This window comes from Furipterus horrens, unplaced genomic scaffold (assembly GCF_987537825.1).
Source record: "Furipterus horrens unplaced genomic scaffold, mFurHor1.1.pri manual_scaffold_6, whole genome shotgun sequence".
NCBI lineage: Eukaryota > Metazoa > Chordata > Mammalia > Chiroptera > Furipteridae > Furipterus > Furipterus horrens.
In genome coordinates, this window is record NW_028327176.1 from 157022074 (window position 1) to 157047197 (window position 25124).

General features: G+C 34.5%; 1 protein-coding gene and 1 pseudogene across 1 annotated transcript in view; one reads left to right on the forward strand and one right to left on the reverse strand.

Moving 5' to 3' along the window:
- Positions 1–25124, reverse strand: part of CEP85L (centrosomal protein 85L) — a 123744-nt gene that overhangs the window by 70173 nt on the left and 28447 nt on the right. Inside the window, exon 3 of the mRNA XM_090279789.1 lies at positions 2084–2868. Within this exon, the coding sequence (XP_090135915.1) occupies positions 2084–2868 (785 nt within the window). The remainder of the gene's footprint in view (positions 1–2083; positions 2869–25124) is intronic.
- Positions 14008–14588, forward strand: LOC150007678 (transcription factor BTF3 pseudogene; annotated as a pseudogene).

The window sequence follows — 25124 nt, forward strand, 5'->3', positions numbered from 1 at the left end:
TCCATAATGCACCTTCGAGATCCCTACCCAACTGCACTGTCAAGGCTGGGGTAAACTTTGTTTACAGCAAAAGTTCGGTCATATAAGCAGAATAAAAGAAATAATGAATTAATACTTATTCCTTCAAATGCACCTATATTTCTCAGTAACCTTCCTATAAGCACCTACTTCAGGCTGGAGTAGATTACTCCACCCCCCCTGGACAACTCCAATTCTGTGTAAAGACACCAACTGGAGAAATAACTGCCTGGTCCCTGTTCTCCTATAATAAGCATTTGAGAACTAAAATATAATAGTATTTTTTAAATTAGGTTTTCTATCTTTAAGTCTCTCAAGCTGATAAATCACAAATAAAACTGGTTAAATTGTTCTTTTCTGATTTGTAATTCAGACATCACAATGCTTATGTCTAAATGTGTGCTTTAAATACATATAATCAAGATTTTAAGAGCTAGAATTCAACACAAGAGTAAAGGAGAGATGTTTGAAAGTGTTAAGGGTTCTCTTATAAATGTAGCATATTAGGTTATGTATGCTTGGTGTTGTACTCAGATTTATGGGGTCCCTAGATATGTGATCTCCTTATCCTTTCATAGACTATATTTCTTCAATCTTTATTATTTTTTATTAGTAGCTGGAATTAATAGTAATTTAAAATTTTTGTGCCAGGAAAATTTTGAAATTTTTGATAGAATTAATTTGTTTACAAGAAAAGGTGCTCACCATCACTTAACATCAGGAAAATGCAAATCAAAGACACAGTAATATATCACCTCGCACATTTAGGGTGGCTATTATCAAAAAGACAAGAGATCACTTGTAGACAAGAATGTAGAGAAAAAAACATCCTTGCATACTGCTGTGAAAATGTAAATTGGTGCAGCTACTATGGAAAACAATATGAAGGTTCCTCAAAAAGTTAAAAATAGAACTACTATATGGTTCAGCAATTCCCTTTCTGGAGAATTTATCCAAAGGAAATAAAAGCACTAATCCAAAAAGATATGTCCACTCCATGTTCACTGAAACATTATTTACAACAGCCAAAATATGGAAGCAACCTAAGTGTCCACGAATGGATGAATGGTTAAAGAAAATGTGGTCTATACAGGGAGGGGCAAGGGCAGGTTATAGTTGTGAGTACACAAGACAGAGTTCCTTCGTGTATTATTAATTATTGTATTATTTTTTCCATATAAAAAACTATAAACCCACTTTTGCCCTCCCCTGTATACAATAGAATATTACTTAGCCATAAAAAGAAGGAAATCTTGCCATCTGTGACATGGTTGAATCTTAAAAGGCAATACGCTATGTGAAGTAAGTCAAAGACAAATATCATATGATCTCACTTACATGTGTAATCTTAAAAAAGAAGAACTCACAGATACAGAGAATAGACTGGTGGTGGTGGCTGCCAGGGGCTAGGAGCTAGAGGCCTGTATAATATATTTTAGAGTTGTTAGGAGTACAAATCTTAAAAGTTCTCATCAGAGAAAAAAAATTTTAACTATGTATGGTGATGGATACAAACTAGACTTATTATGGTGATCATTTTGCAATATGTAAATATATCAAATAATTATGTTGTACACCTGAAACTAATAAATGTTATATGTCAATTATATCTCAATTAAAAGAAAAACAAAAAACAGAGGCCTGGAGATATTAAGTAGTAAGTGCTAGGTAGAGAATCATCCAAGTTCTGAATTTGACAGAACAGAAACAAAATGCAAGATCTCATATTCCCAAATTAATGTGCTTTGATACCAAGCACAGATCCTTTGTTTCTGTTTCAAATTTCCTTAGACTGTTTTGTTTATTTTTATATCCATTGAACAAATGAGAAGGAAAGTAAAATCCAAGTTTTTCATGCTAATCAGCCTCAAATACTTTTTAAGTTTTGTTTATCAGTGCAGTAGTGTTGGAGTTTATAGCCTCTATGCTCATTTACTTTCAGTGGAAAGGAAAAGCAAAACAATCTGTGCCTACGAACACACTGTCATATGCTTACTGCAAGTGTGCTAGTATTATACTCGTAACATCCACTGGAGGGAAGCAAACACTAGATTTTGAGTCTTACCTGCATTGGCGTTTCACCTTCTGGTGGAAACTCTTCAATTTGCTGCTGTTGCCAAGGAGCTAAACTGTAAGAGTCTTCTGTAGTTCTGCCTTCCAAAGGGTTTGTCCGCAGCTGCTCAGTAAGCCACATCTGTGTCCTCACAGAGGGCTGGATGGGCACTCCACCGACTGCCTGTTGACCAAGCATTAAATATTTTGGAGGTTCAAAAGCCTCTGAGCTTGTCATATTGGGCTTGCTTTCAGGTAAGGCACTGTATGTCATGTCTAAGGCCTGTCTCCTAAGAGTGGAAGAAGCTCTAAAACCCTCTTTGCTACAGCTCTCAAATTTATATTTGCAGTCCAGAGTTGATGATCGTTTTTTATTTATTTCCTTGTCCTCTAGCTTAAGCATCTCCATACTATCATGTAAGCAGCTAGGCCCAATCGTCCTCAGTTGTGATTTTAAAGCTCTGCCTCTCCCTGTCTTTTCCAAACCACTCCTAGACTCCTCAGTGTATGCAAAGCCACCCTGACTGCAGTTGTCCGGGGCAGTGAGTTTCGATAAAGATGACCATTTCCGGAGGGGCCGGGAGTCCTTCATGTCGAGTGAAGAGTCCTGCTCCCCCCTACTGTGGTTTCTCAAGGTTTGCATGAGGCTTGTACTCCACTGTGAGCCATCTGATGTCAATGATTCCTTGTGTTTGGAAACTGAAGCGCTGGAGTGAGATGGCATGACATGGGCAGTAGGAAGCGTAACCAATGATCGACTAGGCTTGAAAGTTAATGTGCCACTTGAAGTTGAGTGATCTGGAAAGAGAAAAGAATGTCAAATTAGTTGTAATTAAAAGGAAAGAAAGAGGCAAAATGCCAAACACAAAAACAAAAATCTGCACAAGTTTCCCAGTACAAGTTTTGTAGAGTCATTTATCAAAATGAGTGGTTAATATTACTATCATTCCTTTAAGTTTATGTGAAACAGATAAAACTTTCAAACATTATTTTCTAAAAACAAATACATAACAAAATATATGTCCATTTACCATCATCTACTGAGAGATGAACAATGACTGCAAACAGGTTTACGTACACCCTACTTAATATATTGTACCTTTAAAAGAAAAATGCACCTCCCCACTGAGAGATCTTACTAATAATCAAGCATTGAAGACTCAGACACAACTCTACCAGAAAATGGTATTTTTCAGTGTCTTTCCTAAATTGCAGAAATCTGTGCCAAATCTAAACATTTTAGCAGTTTTCCAAAACTGTAATTCAAATCAGAAATATGAGTAAAGGAGCTCCTGAAATAGTAGAAAATAATCAGAAAGAGCTCTACCAATGTATCTGCAGGAACAGAAGAGTTCTTACATTCCCAGTCTTCCCTAAAGGCACCATCAATGATTTATTTCCCAGGCTAGAACTCTCGTTTGGAGTATCTTTTGGTTCCTATCTTTATCTACACATTCACTAAATCCTCAAGTTGTACATTTTCATTTCCAAAATGATTACATAGCTATCACCTTAGGTCAGGCCTTCACATAATATTATAGTACACACAGGAACAGTTTTAGTAGGCTCTATGCAAACCTAAAGAATAAATAAGTGCCTCTACACTCATCGAACTTACCATCATGTGCCAAATTATCAACAAATGTTCCAAATTAAAAGCAAAGGTTATAACTTTCACCAGAGGATATCTAGAAAAGGGAACAGCAATTTGAAGTGTGGAGGTAGAAGAGGCAAGTGGTGAAAGCAACTTCCACAGTTTATTCTCTATCTTTCCATACTGTTTGACTCATACTAGAACATATTTAAATATTACTTCAGAGTTTTTGTATTTTTTTAAAAATAAAGTAATAGAAAAATAAATGTTGAAAACTTTGTAAGAAAATTCAGATGAGAAAGAACCAGGAAGACTAATTCAAAAAATGGAATTTCAGTAGGTCTTTGCATGGAATTTATTCACCTGGAGATGAAGAGAGAAAACTACTATGATGGAGGAATAAGCAAAAGTATTATGGTGGACATTTATCATATTCAAGCTTCTCATCATCTTCTGCAGAATCTTTATACTCACAAAAATTCTGATCTTGCAAGTCTAACCTCCCAAAATAAATTTTAGACCTCAAATTCCCAACATACTCTCTGCAACTCTGATGCAGACATTCAAAAGCACCTGCACAAAATTTCAGTTTGGAAGCGAGTCACACAAGGAAACAGGCTGACTCTGTGTGGAGCTACAATCTGGGGCTGGCACAGGCAATGGCAGAGGCATCAGCCTTCCACAGTGGCGGCAACAGGCGTGGTCAAATCAAGTTCAGCCCAGTGGCAGCATGTGGGCAGCACTGGTGGTTTCCTCCAGCACTTGGTGGGGCAGGAGGGTGAGTGGTAGTTCTCAGAGGTGACTGGAGACATATCACCTAAAAGCTTCACTTTAAGCCTAGTTTTCCAGCTCTCTCCCAAAATCCAGTTAGGTAACAAACACCCTTAAATAAATTCCTCATTTGCTCAATCAGCCAATCAGCTTCTTCTGCTGATTAAGAATACTAATTGATCTAAATATGAAGCCAGAAAATATGGTCCCAAAAGAAGCAAAGCAAATTTTCCCATTTAATTGCAGTACTGAGTAAGTGTCAAGAAAAGTTGCTCCAGACAATTCATGAAAGGTACAGGTGGAACAGAGTTGTACAAGTCTTCAAATGACATCTAAGGAAAGAGCCTGGCCTTCATTCTGCAAGAAGTGTGACGTCACTGAAAGTTTCCAAACAAACGACTAAGTGACAGGATCAAAACTGCACTTACAGTGATTATTCTGGTAGCGCACTGAGGATGGATTAAGCAAAATGATTGGCAAGAGGGAGATTAACAGGCTATTGTGAAATCAGTGGGAGAAAACAGAAACTGTGCTACTGAAGGTCAGGTATAAATAGAAATAAGGCGCCCTGCTCAGGTGGCTCAGTTGGTTGGACTGTCATCTCATCCACCAAAAAGCCTGCAGGTTCAAACCCTGGCCAAGGCACACACCTAGACTGCAGGTTCAATCCCCGGTCGGGGAGCGTACAGGTGGCAACTGATCAATAGTTCTTTCTCTCTCTCAAATCTATAAACATACCCTTAGATAAGGATTAAAAAATAAAAATAAATAGGGCAAATATCCCCAAAAGTTATGGAATATTTGTATTAGTATATTAGAGTATTATATCTATTTGTCATATATGTTTGTGTTACATACCTAAACATTTGTATTAAAATCACTGTAGCCCCTTAAAAATATATTTATTTTTTAAATGAGCTTCATATCATATTTGAAATTTTCATTTTTTGCATTTAAAAAATTTATAAGTAAAGATATAGTGTACTGGTTAAGTGTTATGTTTTGAAATCAGTGTTTACATTCCGATCTTGGCCCTACTATTTAGCAGCCATGTATGCCTAACAAGTTATTTAACCTCCTTGCATCAGAGCCACCTCACCCAGAACGTGGAGATGACAACAATGAGGACTCAGTAAAATAACACACATAAAGACTTAGCACTCTTGGCACAAAGCTAGATGTTAGTTATTATGACACCACCAAAAAAAGCTAGAAGTAAATCTTATTTTCAATATATCAGACAAGGCTGTATGTCTAGACTACACAAAGAACTAAAAAAAAAAAAAAACCCAAAAACCACTAACAAATTAATATTTAAAATATGCAAACATACAAATGAATACATGTAAATACATACTTATTCAAGAGCAGAGAAATGGTCAGAAAGAATACGCCCACACCTTAACAAACAAAGGTAGCCCCTGCACAGTGGAACAAAAAAAGATACACGCTTTCACATTTCACTCTATACAACATCTTGTTTTAATTTCTTTCCAAAAAGTCGAACTGCAAAGATGTTTTGATTGTGACCTCAAGGAGTTTGAAATATCTCAAAGAACAGTGACCTAAAGTATGAAGAATATATCAGATGACTGACTGTGTCATTTTCCATGCCATAGCTGAAACCTCTGGGAGCAGAGATCACCAGTCTTTGCTGCTACTTGTATGTGATAATATACTACTTTCTTGCCTTTGCTAGCTCAAGGTTTTCCAAATGCAGAGAAAATCAACATTTGGCTAGATTTACTTGTACAAATCTGAAAACCACTTCAAACTTCAGCATACAAAAGAGTTCCCTGGGATCTAGAGCCCTACTCCAAGGGATTGTGAGTCAGGTAAAGTAGAGAGGGGCTCAGGAAATAACACTTTAAGAAGTGACTCCACTGTTCTATTCACTGCAACATTTTCCCACTGGGGTCTGATTTTAATGCTGAAGCCTTCAAGCTTAAATATCCTAAGTTCAACCATCATCAACATCTGAGTTCTAATGTAAAACCTAATTTCCTGTGACGTTCAGAGTTCATTACTGTCAAAACTACGAATCAAGGCTTAGTCTACTCATATACATACACACATGCATACACATGTATGCACATACAACATGAATTAATGAACAAGGAATTAACTATCTGACAGTATGAATATATGAAAAAAGGACCATTATATCTTAGACAGAGATGAGTCTAGATAATATTGATTTTAACAATTTTAATGTTTTAAAATGTTATCTTGCCCTAATGAAAGACAATTAGAAGTAGATGCAATGCAATTCCTAACGTATTACATTATACTATTTAATTGTAGCCACCAATCCTAAATGCAAATGATTACAATGGCATCTAGCCCACATTTAAGGAACAACAATGAAATCTGAAACCAGCAGAGGGCAGTTCTTTTAAAAACCAGAGACAGGATTTAGAGTACTCACAGACAGCACAGGGGAACTAATGCTTTCAGACAGATTTCAGCTTGTAAGAGAAAAATATAAAAGGACATTGCTGTCACCTGATAATGCAAGTGAATTATATTTAAGGTAACATATTCTGAATTCTGAAGAAAATCCCAACCTTCTATTTTACTCTGATGTTATTCCTACCTGGCAATGGATGAGTACATTGATTCTAACTTCTCTCTCTCTCTCTCTCTCTCTCTTTTTTAGGGAAAGTCTATCTGTTCTATCCTTCTTAAAGTAAGAAGGAATTAAATTCAAAACACCAAACCTTCAAACTGTATTATAACAATATAAATCATGAGTGTTTACAATTTAAAAAATTTAGTCATGAAACTATGCAACTCAGTATCAAAATACTCTGTTAAATGTAACAGCTTAAAATATTTATCAGTCTATATTAAATATTATATTTTATATTTTTAAACAAAAATGTTAACTCTAACCCAAAGTCAATAATTTAATTTTATTCACCATGATACTTTTTTCCTTTCTTGCTAATGCCAGAATGATATATAAGAAAAAAACATTTTTAATGCTACATGTAACCCCATCCTCTTTAAAAATAAAAACAAATGAACATTTTTAAGCATTCACTATATTTTTAGGTAAATATTTTAAAATATTCTAAACTACACTTGGGTAGGGAAAGGGCCACATTCAGAATCTCGACAATAATTCAAACAAAGAATCTCCGAGGAATGTATCATGTACAAGGCACTGTGCTAGGTAGAAGAGACAATACAAGCATAGTATTCACAATAAAAATATGAATATAGTCCTTCCCCTTGAGGTTTACAACTTTGCTATTAAACACACACAGCTGCAGAGCAGGACTGAACATTATCATAAGGAAACTACAAAACACCAGACTAGAAGTGAGCCAGAGAAAAGGCAGACTGTTCATAAAAAGCTCTCGGAATGGCAGCGAACTGCTCAACACAATAATGGAATCCACAACACAGTGAAGTAACACCTTCAAAGGGTTAAGAGTAAACCCTGGCACCCAAAAATTGTTTGGAAAGGTACGTTATCTTTCAAGATTGAGGGCAAATATATTTTCAGCTTAGCAAAAACAGAGCTCATCACCAACAGATTCACTGAAAGAACTGCTATAATCCCCTTAATTTGTCTCAGGAAGAAGAAAAGCCCTGAATGGTACAAAGGAATAAATTTTTTAAGTAAAATTACAATTAAAATTTTAAAAAATCCTAAGGACAATGATTGCATAAATTGATTAAAAATAATACCTAATTTATAGGTTTAAAAAAAGATAAAACCAAAATATTCGACAACTAGATATAAAACTCAAAACAAGGGTGGATCAGCATTCCAATGTTAAAAGATCCTTTACTTATGAGAAAAGAAAAAAGATTCTAACCACAATAGATATTCAAATTAGAAATGCATATTATAATTTCTACATTAACAACTAAAAGAATAATTAGATCTGGTACAGCTGTATTGCCACCAGAAAAAGAATAAAGTTGGACCCCTAACCTTATACTATCCACAAAGACAAACTCAAAGTGAACCACAGACCTAAATATAAAACCCTTAGAAGAAACCATAGGTGTAAAGCTTCAGGTCAGGCAGTGGCTTCTTAAATAGAGCACCAAAAGCCCAAGTAATAAGAAAGAAAATTAGACATCATCAAAATTTTTTAAATTTTTGCTTCAAATGAGACCATCAAGAAAGTAAAAAGACAACCCACAGAATGGAAGAACATTTTTGCAAATCATGTATCTGATAGGGACTTGTAACCACATTATGTCAAGAACTCTTACAACTCAATAGTAAAAACACAAATGATCCAATTTAAAAATGAGTGCATTTGAACAGACATTTCTCCAAAGAAGATATACAAATGGCCTTATTAAAGCATGTAAAAAGATGTTCGACATCATTTGTCATCAGGGAAAAGCAAATGAAAACCACAATGAGTTACCACATCACACGCACTAGGATGGCTATCATCAAAATGAAAGATAATGTGTTGGAAAAGATATGAAGAAATAAAACTATTCACACAATGCTGCTGGAAATGTAAAATGATGTCCCTGCTTGGAAACAGTTTGACAGTTCCTCAAAAAGCTTAAACATGAGTTATCATATGACCAAGCAATTCCACTCCTAGGTACAAACTCAAGAGAAATAAAAGCATATTCATAGAGGCATTATTCTTAATAGCCAAAGGTCATAGCAACCCAAATGTCCATCAGCCAATGAACAGATAAGTAAAATGTGGTATTTATACATACATGGCCATAAAAAAGATGTGAAGTACTAATACATGCTACAACATGGATGAATCTTGAAAATATAATGGTAAGTGAAAATCAGTCAGTCACTAAGGACCACCACATATTAGATGATCCCATTTATATGAAATGTCCAAAACAAAGAAATCTATAAAGACAGAAATCTATAAAGACAAGAAAAAGTAGTGGTTACTTAGGGCTGGAAGGAAAGATGAGGAATTACAGCTAATGGAGTTCTTTTAGGGGGGCTAAAAATGTTCTAAACTAGATTGTGGTAATAGTCACGCAATTCTGAGAATATATTAAAATGCATTAAATTGTATACTTTAAATGGGTGAATTGTATGGTATGTGAATTATACCTCAAATAAAGTTATACTTTAAAATGACAGGTAGTTTATCATTTCTAGTGGTCTAGAAAAAATGGCACAGTCAATCAAAAGAAGGCAAGAAAGGTAAAAAAAACTTGAGAAAAGCAGAAAAAGTATACATGATTTTAAACACATCAAAATATAACAATCATCATAGCACATGAAAATCCACTAAAAATAAAAAGATTGTTCAAATAATTTTTTCATCCAGCTAAATACTTACAAAAAAAATACACCTAGTTATTGTATCTGCAGAGTCTGAGAATGACTGCAAAAAAAAAAAAATCATACAAAAATAACTGTTAGGAAAACTGTATGCCGGGTATCAATATCATAAATAATAAATATAAAAAAGCATGCTTTCCTGATTTTATTCTTTATATTTTAAAGATAGTGAGAAACTTCTGCTTCCCAAGAGCCAAATGTATAGTCTATTAGCAATTGTACATGATAGCAATAGTATGCAATTCTGTGCAAATCTTTGTTCTCATTTTGTTACTGTCTAATCATTATTACCATGTTTTGATGACTATTTTATTTTTTCAATTGCATTTTCTGAAGCTACTTCAAATCCCACTAAAACCAAAATAATAAGTTAAAAGTTCTAAAATTACTTATTTAAAATAATTACTGAAGCCTACCATTCACATATTAGACAGTTCTCTAGCCCTTTTTGTACACTGTCCCTTAGTAACCATTCACAAAAAAATCTAAGAAATTTTTTTCTATAAGCTTATATAAAACAAGATGAAAAGCTAGGTTTTTCTTTAAAAGGGGGGGGCATTTATGATTAGCAGCTAGGTCATAAATTATTGGCAATTTAATTAAAGGACAATCTGAGGTACAGCTTTAAAAGGTCAGCAACTCAATGCAAAACTCATTTTAAAAGCTGGTTAGTAAAAACAGACCCTTTCTTTACACAAAAACTTAAATATTTTTTTCTTGAATAACTTAAAATTTCATACAACTGTACCACTTTCTGGATATACCCCTCTAATTTCAATTTAAGATGAAGTATCATCAGGCATTTACTTGCCAAAAGCCATAAGTGTTCTTTCTCTTCTATAAAAATTTTCAAAAATCAGATTATAACCTGACCTCTTCAATTACAGGATGTGGTTTTTGAAAACACAAATTCTCTCAGAAACAAATTATTACTTAATGACTTAACAGACAAGAAACTATTTGGTCCTCTATCTATCTGCAAGTCTGAGATGTAGAGTCATTAAGCTTTTCCTTAAACCCCTGATTGTGTGACTGAAGAGCTTTTCTAGGTCAGTGCACAGGTTCATCACAGGTCTCTAAAATGAACTAAATTCAGCTCAGTATGGTCAGGTACAGGCATTCATACTCTATCAGGCCAAAAAGCAAAATGACAGGGAAAAAATGAGTGGCCCTGACTGGTGCAGCTCAGTGGGTTGGGCATCCTCCCACAAACCAAAAGGTTGGACTTCGATTCCAGGTCAGGGCACATGCCTGGGTTGCAGGCCAGGTCCCAGGATGGGGGTGCGTGAGAGGCAGCCAATCAATGGTTCTCTGGCACATCAATATTTCTCTCTCTCTCTTTTTCCCCTCCTTCTCCTTTCTAAAAATAAGTAAATAAAATCTTTGAAAACGGAAAAAAAGAGTAAAGGAATAAGTGGATGGGTGGGTGGGTGGATGAGAGGGAGGGAGTTAGGGAGAGAGGATGGATGACACTGAAGTTAAAGACAAGGTCCATAAACAAACAAAATATACCTCCAACAACTTTAATTTCTGCAAACAATAGAGCTGTAAAACTCATTTCATTTTAAGCAATAATGTAGATTACTAAAAAATAAGGAGAGATAAAGGGTAAATTAAAAGGGTTTTTTGACTTGAAAAAATATTAATCAAAATTATTTTGAATACTGCCTTGAAATTACTTGATTTCATAAGCAAAAGAAGTGTTCTGCACATGCATAACCTTTGGTCTACACCATACGCAAATGAAGGTTCAATTACTTGACAAAATACAAATCTCAAAATAGAATCCTGGTCTCCTGTTTCTTAGCCTAATATCATCTAAACTATCCTACACCACACCTCTTGGAGCTTCTCCCCTCTAGCATATCCCTTCTGAATACAGATATTTAACCTAGTAGGGCTAAGAGCAGGGCTTTGAACTTAAGACTTAAAGAATCGTTCAGGTCCACCACTTGAACAGCTGCATAATCCTGCATATGTTATTAACATGATGAGTCTTAATTTTTCATAAGTAAAATTAAGATAATTATATTTACGTCAGAAGGATTTCTACAATGAAAAACAGTTTAAATCATGAATAAAGTATAAAACCTCATATTGTAAAAATTCATGGATAAAACCTCATATTGTAAAAATTCATGGTAGATATTTTCAAGTAAAAGCCAACTGACCAACTAATCCACTGTAATATCTGAAAGTCATGTTATTTAAGTACCCATTATCAGAGTTTCTGAAAGTTTCAAAGCTATGAAGTTGCAAAAATGTAATACTTATTCACCAATGAACTGACTGCTAATAACGTAAAACAAGGACAACAGGTTAGAGAATGGTCTAAATAACATTTACTTTACCTATAAAATGGGTATATAATTGTACCTAACATCTAATTTTTGAATTAACTCTAACAATCTTGTAAACCTCTTATCATAATGCCTTGGACAGAGTAAATGCTCAATAAATATTACTGTCATTATAATTAAAAGGCTAAGAGATAGCTCTTGACTTACTTTATTACCAAGGGTCAGAGGGTAAGCAGAGAATATCTGAAATAAGATTGTCGTGTGTTGCAATTTGTAATTGTATAAATTTGATGTTGTGTAGATGTGGATTCACCATTTTACCTTATTTCTACTGTACTTTTTTATAGGTTTGAAATTTTCTGTAAAAAAAGAAAGGGAAAAAACAGAGTAAAACAAGAGGATATTTTACATTAAGATGAGGTATTTTTTAAAAACCATTTGGCAAAATAAACAAATAAAACCTAATCACTGTAATACACAAGCAAAAAAAGAGAGAGAGCGCCCTGGGAAATGTTTATAAATTCCCCCAGAAAATGGACACTGGTGAAAACAATGTGAATATACTGAAAGCCACTGAATCATACATTTTAAATACATTTTAAATGGGTGAATTGTATGGTATGTGAATTCCATCTGAATAAAGCTCTTCGAAAGGAAGGAATATACATTCCTGAATATACATTCGTCTCCTGAATCATCTCATTTTCTCCTTTCCCACTGCTTCTTCTTATAAACAAGTCCCACTGTCTCTTATTTGCAAGGCAAGTGGCCTCCTGGCATCACCCAATTTTGCTGTCCTCTGATCCAGGCTCAGAATGTTCTCTCCCAGATCTGACCATGCCGTTCTCTCGGCTTAGATTACTCTCATCTGGCCCGCCCCCTTTTGCCCTGCAGTCCTACTCACCTTTCTGGGCCTCAGTTTAAACATCACTGCTTTAGGTATGTCCCCCTACCCTGTGCACTTCACCTATCATACTGCTCATCATATTTGATGATAATTATTTCTCCATTGGACTTTATATACACAATGAACAGGGAAAATGTTTAATTCTAATCCCTAGTAGAGTACCTGACACATAACAGACACTCAATAAATATTGGCTACATGAATAAATAAATGATTGAACAAGTCCTTACTATAAAAGGCCTTAGTCTCGTAATAAGATAAAAACAATGCACTATATGGTAACTTTTCTACTTTTTCTTCCTTTCTAATCTATATTCACAGGACGACCTCAAATTTTATATTATTAAATGGCCCTATTATTTCATAAATATAAAACAACTAATGAAGATATGATTAAAGTGAAGTCCATTTTTATCAGTTCCTCCTATTTGAAATAAATGAGGTTAATTAGATAAGAAAATTATCTCCAATACAAATTAGCAGTTGGGAATTATAAAAAAAAAAAATATTTAACTCTATCTGTACCTTTTTAAAGTAAAATATATAAATATGCTTGAATATTAGCCCAAACAGTTAGAAACTATATTTAAGAACTCAGCTTTTTTTTTTTAATAAAATGGATTTATTTTGTTCTACATTGCCATTGCATTTTCTGTGAGTGACATGTACACATTTTCTGGATATACAATAAGGAGAATTTTAGAAGAAAGTTAGATGAAGCAGAAGAAATGGAACATAATTATCTTGAATAATGAGCCTAGAATCAATTTATAAAGACTTTCTCTTGATCTTGCGTCCCCGCGTGTGCGCGCTTATTTTCAGCTGGTCTGCCAAAGACCCCCCTGAGCACCAACCCTAGTCCCCCGCGCGGCCCCGTTTTCTCTCCAACAAGATGAAAGAAACTATCATGAACCAAGAGAAACTCGCCAAACTGCAGGCACAAGTGCGCATTGGTGGGAAAGGTACTGCTCGTAGGAAGAAGGTGGTTCACAGAACAGCTACAGCAGATGATAAAAAACTTCAGTTCTTCTCCTTAAAGAAGTTGGGGGTAAACAACATCTCTGGCATTGAAGAGAGGTAAATATGTTCACAAACCAAGGAACAGTGATCCACTTTAACAACCCTAAAGTTCAGGCATCTCTGGCAGCGAACACGTTCACCATTATAGGCCATGCTGAGACGAAGCAGCTGACAGAAATGCTGCCCAGCATCTTAAATCAGCTTGGTGCAGACAGTCTGACCAGTTTAAGGAGACTAGCTGAAGCTCTGCCCAAACAATCTGTGGATGGAAAAGCACCACTTGCTACAGGAGAGGATGATGATGATGAAGTTCCAGATCTTGTGGAGAATTTTGATGAGGCTTCCAAGAATGAAGCAAACTGAATTGAGTCAACTTCTGAAGAAGATAAACTTGAAGAAGTTACTGGGAGCTGCTATTTTATAATATGACTGCTTTTTCAAATTTTGTTTATGGATCTGATAAAATCTAGATCTCTAATATTTTTAAGCTCTAGCCCCTTGGACACTGCAGCTCTTTTCAGTTTTTGCTTATACACAAATCATTCTTTGCAGCAAATTAAGCTGAAGAAGCCTGGGAATAAAGTTTGAAACCAAGATTAATAAAGTTCTTTGCCTAGTAAAAAAAAAAAAAAAAAAAAAAAGACTTTCTCTTGTTTGTTTATATTTTGTTTTAATAAATTTACTTTTTATCATAATGGACATTAAGATATGTCTTAATTCCATTGTGGGTAGGAATGTAGACTGGCAAAGCTCTTTATTTGTCTGAATCTTGGAAAATATATTAGCAGATTAGGAAAAGCTATCTGATATAGATTGAAATTCTCATACAATAATAAATAAAAATTGTGCTTTAGTAAAAATAGAGATATTATGGATATGGAGAGCTGTGATACAGAACATGGTGAGGATTCTGGGAAATGTGATAAACAGGAAAAACTGAGAACAGACTGCTGGACTATTGGGCAGAACAGAAATATGTTCAACGAGGTCAGGCAAATTTCCAGTTAGTTTTTATCTATGTTCTCTCAACCTTCTTTAGAAAATATTTGCTCTACACTTGATCTAGAATATTAATTCAGCCTGAGATTGCCAGATACAGCAATAACAACTCAGCTTTTAACAGATAAAAGAACTGCCTGTGAGGCTGCCTCTCTGGTGCCATGTGATACCAGACAGGAAGGCTGTGCCATGGAAGGCTTCAAAGCCAAGCCTAAGCAAAAAATAAGTACATTTTCTTTTTTTGGTCTCAGGGTCCTGGTCTCCCAGTTTCCTCTTGCTTTTCCCTTAATCACTCAACTGGAGCACCACATCTAGGTTATGCCCTCCCTACACAACCGTGCCACACAGTTCAAAAGCAACCTCCTCTCAAACTAATTTCTATGGCAACAACAGCTATTTACATGGCCTCCAGGTCCCTGCAAAGAAAAACCTAAAAAGAAACTGGTGATCTGCTGGTGTAGCTTATGTTACAATTTGGTAGACTTTGCAGATGCATCTAGTCTCATGTCACTGATCTATTTCCTACCAACCTGGAACTTGACACCTCAAGAAAAAATCACCACAGCTAAAAAAGTGATGCTGCTCATGTTAAGTTAGTGTCTGGACTCCCTCTTAAATGTAAAAGCCTCACATCCTTATTTAGCATTATTTTAAATCTCAAAATACCACAGCTAAAAGCAAAGGACTCAAGGGCAATTTCAGAACACGATTCAGTACTAGAGGCCCATCCCTGCTGAGATTCTGATGTAATCCTCTCCATTTTATTCTCTTTCCAATTCTGCAGTTCTTGAAACACAGTAATGATTCAATAAGTATTTATTAAGTGAGAAATGAATGAACCTCTAAAAACTGCAGGTTAGAAAAGAAAGGAAAGGTATCTCTATATAATGGTCACTTATAAAACTAGGTATTTGTAATTCACAGTGCATTTATGTTCTGTGTTCAATTACTCTACTGACGTATGAATTTTAAATTTTTAAAGAATTAAAATAAAACACGACATTAAAATAAAAAGAATGCAAGTTATTTTTCAGATGACTCATAGGCAGCTTTGAGGATTTAGCAGTGTCCAAAGAGCATCATTTGTAACATCAGTTATAACCAACGAACAATACTAAAGAACAGGGAGGGCGGTGCAGGGAGCAAGGGTCTGACTACACAGTGCCATTCTGTTCATTTAAGGTTTGATAACTTACTTCACTTCACAGATGTACTCTTCACTTAAAGCAATGTGCCACAGAATTTATATAAAAATTATTCCATGTACTTTGATTTATATCCCCAAGATTAAATTTATATTTAGTATATACAGGCACACCTATATTCAACTATAGTTGCATTATAGACAAAGAGAAAGAATAACTAAGATAAATAACTCAAAATTTACTACTACAGGTTAAATACTTGAATTATATAGCATAAGCATAATGTTATTACTTGCAAAGAGCAGTCAAATTTTAGAAGCTAGTAGCAAGACAGGCTCTTTCCTCCTGAGTCCTCAATTTCCAACCAAATGTTATATAAAAAAGACTGGTGTAATCAATATTCTTATACCTGCTCACCTTCATGTGGGTACCTACTGGCATAGTAGCAAACTATGCTCTGAGACTACAGGGGAATGTTCCCTCCTCCCTCCTAATTAAGTCTGTACCTCAGACCTCAAAGAAGAATTCCTGCAGGAATTACTGACATCATTTCTTCTCCCCATTTCCAACTGAGAAACATAACTCTTAAAAATTATAAGAATTCTAAAATCTAAACTCTTCCCTAACCCAAAACTGTAATCTCACCAGACCCACTTTAACTTTTTCTTCATCAAAGGAACCAGGATAATCCCACTGCAGTGAAGCTCTTACCACTGTCGAACTGCTAATAATATACTTAAAGGCCACTAAATAAAATATTTTCTAGATATACTATAAAACAAACTCAAATTACATTTGGTAATACTGGCCCAAAGTTCATGTATAGTATTTAGATTAATACAATTCTATGTCATGGTAATTCTCAGCTTGGAGTTATAGTACAAAAAGGATGAACTTTTTGGGTTATTCTAGAATACCTGGAATTTAATAAGGATAGGTTTAATTTTGTAAATGAGAAAAATAAACACTTTATAGATCTAGGATTAGTTGGTGACAAAAAGATTTATATAATCAAAGATCAAAGTATGTAAAGCACATCCACATAAGACCGATATGTAATAAGCTAATACACAGCATGTTTTAAAGCTGACCCTATATTATAAATATCAACCTATTAGTTATGTTCTAATATAGGCTATTTTCAATATCCAGTAATCCTCCACAATGGTTATTTCCTTGAGTCCTTACCGTTAAACAGATATGCCATGAAGCAAATCCAACAATGAAAAACAAAAATTATAAATTAGAAGACTAAGGACACTTACTAAAGAGAAGGTAAAGACACAAATAAATAGCCCCCACAAAATGGATTTCATGAGAACTTCACGAAGACATAAATTCAGGAGGGCAAACACATACTAATTGGAATCAAGTCAAACACACCACACTTTCCTTCTAAAAAGTTTTTAATAATCCTTCTAAAACTATTTCCTGTATTCAGATAGCATTTTTAAATAATTAATTTTTTACAAGAAAACACACTTCACTTCTCCAGACCATCAATAATAATTGTAATCAAAATCATTCATTACCACACAAATCACTCCAATCATAACACTGATTCATTTTCCACATAAGTCCCAAGTTTCTGTTATTTATTGTCAGTCTTCCAGAATCCTGCTATTCCATCTTATTTTCATCTACCCTTCCTTATAATCTTCATTTTCTCACAGAACTCTTGCCCTATTTGTCCTTTGTCTTCAAACTTTGACACTGCTTTATCCATATAGGATAGCCTCTAAATAATACTACCTACTATGAGTATGCCTTAAACTCAATGGATTCTTTATTTGAATGGTCTGAATGGTGCTCTGTAATACACTAGTAAAATTACTTGTTGTTTCATGTAGTAAAAAAGAAAACTGGCAAGAAAATGAATGGGAACTCAATTTGAAGATAATGGCAAGAATTAATGAAAGGCCAAAAATACGACATTTTCATATCAGCCCAATCCAAGGAGAAAATGTCAATCATGTATTTTATCCATAAAAGATTGAAGAATTGCATTTAATACTTAATGTATTTATTCCATGAGAAAAGCAGTGATTTTGCTATAGTTAAAACAAATACTTATTTTAAATTAATTCAAAGAATAGAGAAGGCGGTTTCCTAAATAGCAACAGAAAACATGAGTAATCATATAATTACATACAGCAAGATCAAAGACTTTCTAGAGATTATGAAAAAGGTAACTGAAGTATTTTCAGTTCTTCCATCAGTCATTATGAAAAAGCAGCATCCCACCCTGACACAGTGTGGCCTAGTCTGGCCCTCCCTGGCTGAGGAAGGAAAATTCCCAGCTGGACCCAAATTGATACCATAATCTTCTATGAAGGTTGAAGTAAATGACTATAAAAAGTGTATTAGTATTGCCCTGGCCAGGTGGCTTAGTCTGTTGGCATGTTGTCCTGTACACCAAAGAGATGTGGGTTCAATCCCCAGTCAGGGCGCATAGGGAGGAACTGAGCGATGTTTCTCTCTCACATTGATATTGATGTGTCTGTCTGTCTGTCCCTCTCAAGTCAATAAACATATCCTCGGGTGAGGATGGAAAGGAAGGAAGATTATTAGTATTGAGTTTCTAAGGTAAAGCTTAAAAAACCTAAAGAATTTATCTCTTGATCACAAGTAAATTTTGAGGAATCATAAGACAGGAAGAAAGTTTTTTAAAAAGTATGATTTGCTTAAAGCAAACAAGCTTTACAATAACACTAAGAAAATCTCAGTGCATCCACTCTGCAACTTTTAAATCCTCCGATCTGTTACCTTTCCCATATCATGCTTGCCTTTAAAAAAAGTTTATTTGTAAAGTTAACTGATGAGTGCCCTGCGAGTGTGGCTCAGTGGTTGGTTGGAGCATCCTTCCTTAACCGAAGGTTTGCGGGTTCCATTCCAGTCAGGGCACATACCTAGGTTGGAGGTTCATCCCAACCTGGGCACAGCTGTGTGCGACCCCTGGTCTGGTCGCGGCACGGATCCCCGGACTGAATGCATAAAGAAGGCAACCAATCAATGCTTTTCTCGCATCAATGTTTTTCTCTCTCTCCTTTCCTCTCTTTCTTCTACTCTCTCTCTATAAAAGCAAATGAAAATGTCCTTGGCTGAGGATTTAAAAAAAAATTTTAATAAAAAAATTTAATTGATAAGGCCAAATAACTTTAACACATTTTTAAATTTTTCAAAGCAGTTCTCCTGCTTTATTTTCAACTCAACTTAGTTCTAATTACTCTCCAGCAATTATTTTATGCCTTTTTGTTTAACCACACAGTTTGTAATAAAAAGTGTTATGGATTATATTGTGCCCTCCATAAACATACATTGATATATTGACCACTGGTACCTACAAATGTGACCTTATTTGGAAATAGGGTCTTTGCAGAAGTAATTGAGTTAAAATGAGATCATAATGGAATATGATTTAGGTGGACCCTAAATCCAGTGACCAGTGTACTTGGGGAGGGGATCTGAAGACACAGAGGACACACAGAGAAGTAAGCCATGTAAAGGAGACAGAGATGAGAGCTATGATGCCACAAACCAAGGAGTGCCAAGGATTGCTGGTAACCACCAGAAGCTAAAAGAGGCAAGGAAGGAAGATTTGTTCCTAGAGCCTTTGAAGGGAGCATGACCATGTCCATACCTTGATTTTGGACTTGTAGTCTCCAAAATTGTGAGAAAATATATTTGTTGTTTTAAGCCACCCAGTTTGTGGTGATTGGCTATGGCAGCCCTAGGAAACTAATACAGGGAATGATGTATGGGTTAACAGTTCTAAACCTGCTTTACCTGTATACTGAGAGCTGAACAAATAAGTAAATGGATGGTAGACAGTGGAAGGTATCTCACTGTTGGAGAGGAAACTTATAGGTAAGCGAGGTAAAAAGGCTAAAATGAGCTCTGCTGTATTGGATTAAGAGTTGAAGACATCAGTATGAACTCATGTTTAGCTTAGTACAGATACTTATGGACAGACATAAAAATAATTATAGATATTTATGTATATACAGTTTACTATACATACTTACATAGCCTAGCTCTGTCCTCTGTAATGGCCTAGGAGCTATGATACTCCAGTAATAACAAGCACTCCCAGCACCGAGATTTTGGTTTTTACATACCATTCTCAAATAAAAGGAACCAGGGCTCTTTAGGGAAATGGCTGATTCTAGGGCTAGGATAGGTAAAATACAAGATGAGCATGAAATACCTTATAGTATCCAAAAGTAAAGAAGTGCTCAAAAAAACAAAAGGATAGGAGTAGGGCACAGAATGTCTCAGGAGAACAACCTAAAGAGCTGCCAGTGGCCAAAGCTGGAATAATTTGAGCAACAAAATAAATATAATTGAATCGTAACCCAAAAGATAAAAGAAATATACATAGTCCATACTGATTATCAATAAATGACTGAATAACTAACTAAATGAGGAAGAAGAGATAGATCTTTCTTACAAAAGAATTCCAAATAATATCTGTAGATATTTTCCCCTCCGGGATGTAGAACTCAGTACTGCCACTCCCATTTTTAGTTTGGGCTGGGCTTAGTGACTTGTTTCCAAAAAATATAGTATGGAAAGGGAAAAATAATCAGTTTTATAGTGGAGAAATCCGACAAACACATCTCAACCAAGTGATCAAGGTTAACGTCACCAGTGAGGTCACATGAATATCATGTATCCCCTAATATGATATGAGCACTTTCATCGCTGTAGTATTATTCCCAAAAATGTAGCATTAGTCTAATCATGAAAAAATATCACACAGATCCAATCTGAGGAATATTCTGCAAAATGTCCAACCGGTCCTCCTCAAAACTGTTAAGGTCATAAAAAACAAGGAAAGAGGGAGAAACTGTGACAGACCAGAGGAGATTAAGGATACATTACAATTAAAAGTAATGTGATATCCTGGATAGGCACTAGGAACAGGAGTACTTCAATGGAAAATTGGTGAAATTCTAATACAGTCTAAAGTTTAATTAAAAAATAAGCATGTATATACATAAGCCCATATTGATATAAATAACTGAATATGTGAATAAATTAAAGAGAAGGGATAAAAAAATATCTTAAAGAATAATTCCAAATATAAAATTCAGATACTTCCTCTTCTAGAAGGTGGAGTTTAAACCTCCCCCTCTGACTCGCATTAAAAGAATAGAATATAGAAAGGGGAAAAATAAGCCCTGGCTAGTTAGCTCAGTTGGTTAGAGCATCATCCCAATATGCCAATGCTGTGAGTTTGATACAAGGTCAGGGCACATAAAAGAAACAACCAATGAATGCATAAATAAGTAGAACAACCAACCTCTCCCAATCTCAATCTCTCAATCTCTCTCAATCTCTCTCTCTCTCTCTCTCTGTCTCTCTCTCTCTCTCTTCCCTTTCTCTCCCTCGATCTCTCTAAAGTCAATAAATTAAAAAATTTAAAAAAAAAGTTTAAAGAGGAAAATAGTTACTATACAGTGGAGAAACCTCATAAGTCTGATACTACCGGTTACTACACCTTTTTGATCATTTTTAATATATATGCTTATTCTTGAATTTGCCTATTGCTCACTTAGGATTCAGTTCTTTGGGATCCGCTAAGAAAATTTCTTACTTATTGTCCTGACTTAAAACTCCCAGAATGTTAGCTGCTTTCCCTTATTCTCCCTGTCATCATGAGTTGTTTTGTTTTACTGAGCTTTTGTGGAATTTCAGAAAGGAACAAAATTAGGGGAGTGTATTCATTCAATCTGTTGTCTTGAAGTGGAAATTTACTTGGATTTCTTTCTAGGTTAGTAAGTATATAGCTATCTCATTATTTCAACTGGATACTGGATAAAATATTTAACCATTTCCCTATTGACAGATACTTAAAGTTGTTTCTAATTTTTCACTAAACAGTGCTTTATGTGATATTTCTGCTGATGTTTGTTCACTTGTGTGTATACTGAATAAAGAATATATACACTTTACATATGTTATTTATTTTTTTAAAAAGTAATTTAACCTCTAGGTGTTTCACCTTTTCCATCACAGGGCTGTTGTGAGGATTAAATGAGTTAACATGTATAAAGTGCCTATAACATAATAAAAGCTACACAGTTGTTAGTTATCGTTGTCATATTGCTCAGGCCCTCAATATCACAGTCTATTTTGGGGAGAAAGAGGGCAATATCAATAGTGAAAAGCAGCATCTCACTGTCTAGATTTTCGTTGTACTACAACTGAGCTTGATTATCTTTTCAATGTTTATTAGTCATTCGTATTTTTTCCAAGAATTGTTCCTTTGTATTTTTTATCTATATGTTTAAATAATGAGACATTTTAAATGTTATAGGTGAATACCTATTTTGGGGCATTGTCCTTATTTACAGGAGCTCTTTAAATAATATGAATATTATTTCCTTGTTAGTTTTGTTACAAATATTTATTTCCAGTATGTCCCTGTTTTTATTTAGTACCTTTACCAATGTCCAAAACTCTGAATTTTTACTAAGCCAAATCTGTTTCATGAGTTGCTTAAGAAGAATACTTCAAATCTAAGAATATAAAACTAATTTCATAGATCCTAATACATTTATGACTTTTAAAAGAAATCATTAGCACTCTACTCCATTTCAAATTTGTTTTCTTAATAGTTCAGGTTCAGAATAGAATTTTTCAGGCCTAATCTTTCCTTACTGTTTTGAAATGCTGTCTTCATATCATGCATTAAATTTCCAAATAAGCATATGTTTTTAAAAGTATTTAGGTTGATATGTGTGCTAGAGAAATGCTACATATATAATAGAAATTCTAGACATTTGTTTTATTCTAATTTGTTATCTGGTTCATTTGTTGGAAACTGACAAGAGGACTTCTACTCACTCTGTGTGTTCCTTCCAATACGTCAAAAATAGTACCCCATGACAGCCTACTTTACTCTTAAATGCCCAGGAGGTTAAACCCAGTTATAGGCTTATTTCGATGGTTATAACTCCTCGGAGAACAGACCAATTCTAGGAGCCTCAGGTGATGTGACTTAGGTCCTATGTATCATTACACATTAAAAATTATGTTTTTAAGAAATCCCATATAGAAGAGTTAAAAAGAGAAGAAAGTAAATCATAAAGCATACATGTGATAATCCAGTTTTATTTTAAAACCTGTGTGTATGTGAATAAATGCACTTCAAAGATCCAGAAGAATATGCAACACACTAATAACATTTGTGAGCTCTGAAAATAAAGCCAAGATTGGAAAGGAATAAATACCTTCAGTTTCTGCTCTATTTAATTTTATTAAGTTTGAAAATTTTCAAAGACCATAAGTTTAATAATATTTTAAATATAAATTTACTTTTAAAATTACGTTTTTCTTTATGCTTTTTTAAATGTGCATTTATTACCATTTTAAAATCAGGGGGAGGGATAGAAGAAATATATATAGTAGTTGACATTAAGGAAATGTTTTACAATTTTTTTAGTTTTTGTCTCTTCATATTTTATTTCATTTACATAACAATTTCTGGTTCAAGATCACTGTCTGAGTTCACAAAGTTATATTCTCTCCCTCCCAAGACCCAGTGAAATAATAGGAAAATAATAAAGTACAAACTCATGACAATGAACAACACAGGACCATCAGCAAAGAGATTAGAACAAAATTCCAAAAGCTGGAAAATGAAGAAAATATTAGTTGCTGAAGCAGGATAGAAGAAAATATAGCATATAAAAATGTATTGGGAATGTGGTACAGAGAGGTCATCTGCCTGGGGGAACATCAAAGAGGCTCTAACTTTAGAAATATCAGGTACAAAAACAGGTTAAAAACCTAAACTTTAACTGAAAGTTTATATATGTATTGGTTCACTAAACAAAACTGAACATATACCAGTCCTTATTCTAGGGCACAAAATTAAATTTTTTTGGTTTGGTTTTATTTCCTTCCTGAAATCAACTTCTTTCTTTAGTGTGTCACCTTTCTCAAAGGGAGTTTAAAATCAACTTTCATAGTAATACACATAGAATGCAATGCTAAAATGTTATTTCAGACCAATCAAGTACAAAATTCCACTATACAACTGTCAATATACCATGTCAACTTTATTCCAAGGGCCCAAATATCAATGATAATACTTAAACAAATTTACAATAAAGTAAATAATTCTAAAAGTAATCATTCACAAATTAAATAAGGTTGTGAATACAGAATATAAAATCCTAAATTTAGGGAAAGTAAAAAAGAAAATTAAAGAAATACAAGCACTATATATTTAAATTACTTTCATCTTTAATTTAACAAAAAATATCTGTCTTATAATTAATAGATTATTTTTTAGAATTCACATTCCTATTTATTTGCTCCTTCATCACCTTGTATATATTTACTTCCTTTTCTTGAGTAGTATGTTTTAGATAGTCAACTGATATTAGATACAAGACCATACTGAAATTAATATCCTATGTATTGCAGTTGCTAGCAAAGGTATGACAGAGAGTAGTAGTGAAACAAGATTTTTGTTAATAGTCATTAAAAGGTTATGGTGAGAAGATGGAAAAAAACCCTTCCTATACTTCTGACTAAGAACAACTGAAAGCCCTGGACATTACAATATAAAACAAAGATAAGACTTTGAAAGTTGGAAAGAAAGCAGCAAGTGGACTAGGAACCACACGACCCAAGAAACAAGACTGTGGTAAATTCTGTGGGTTTTTCTTTTTGCCTCATAGCTCCCAGAACTGATGCTGAAAAACTCAGCAACGCAAAGAAACCAAAAAGCACAGCCCAAAAAAGACCTAACAAAAGTCTGTTATCCCTAGCCAAAAAGGAGGAAGACTAACAACACGGAAAGTTTTCAGACAGTAACCATTCTTCTCCAGCCAGCAAAGAAAAAACTGCAGCCCAACTCCACCCATGCCAACAAAAGCCAAGTTGGGAGCCTAGGTTTCCAACCTTACCAATCTGTATCAAAATATCCCAATAGACCCACCAGGGAAGTATCAAAGAAAACTAAGTAGCAGAAGAGAAACTTTCATCTCTGTTTGGC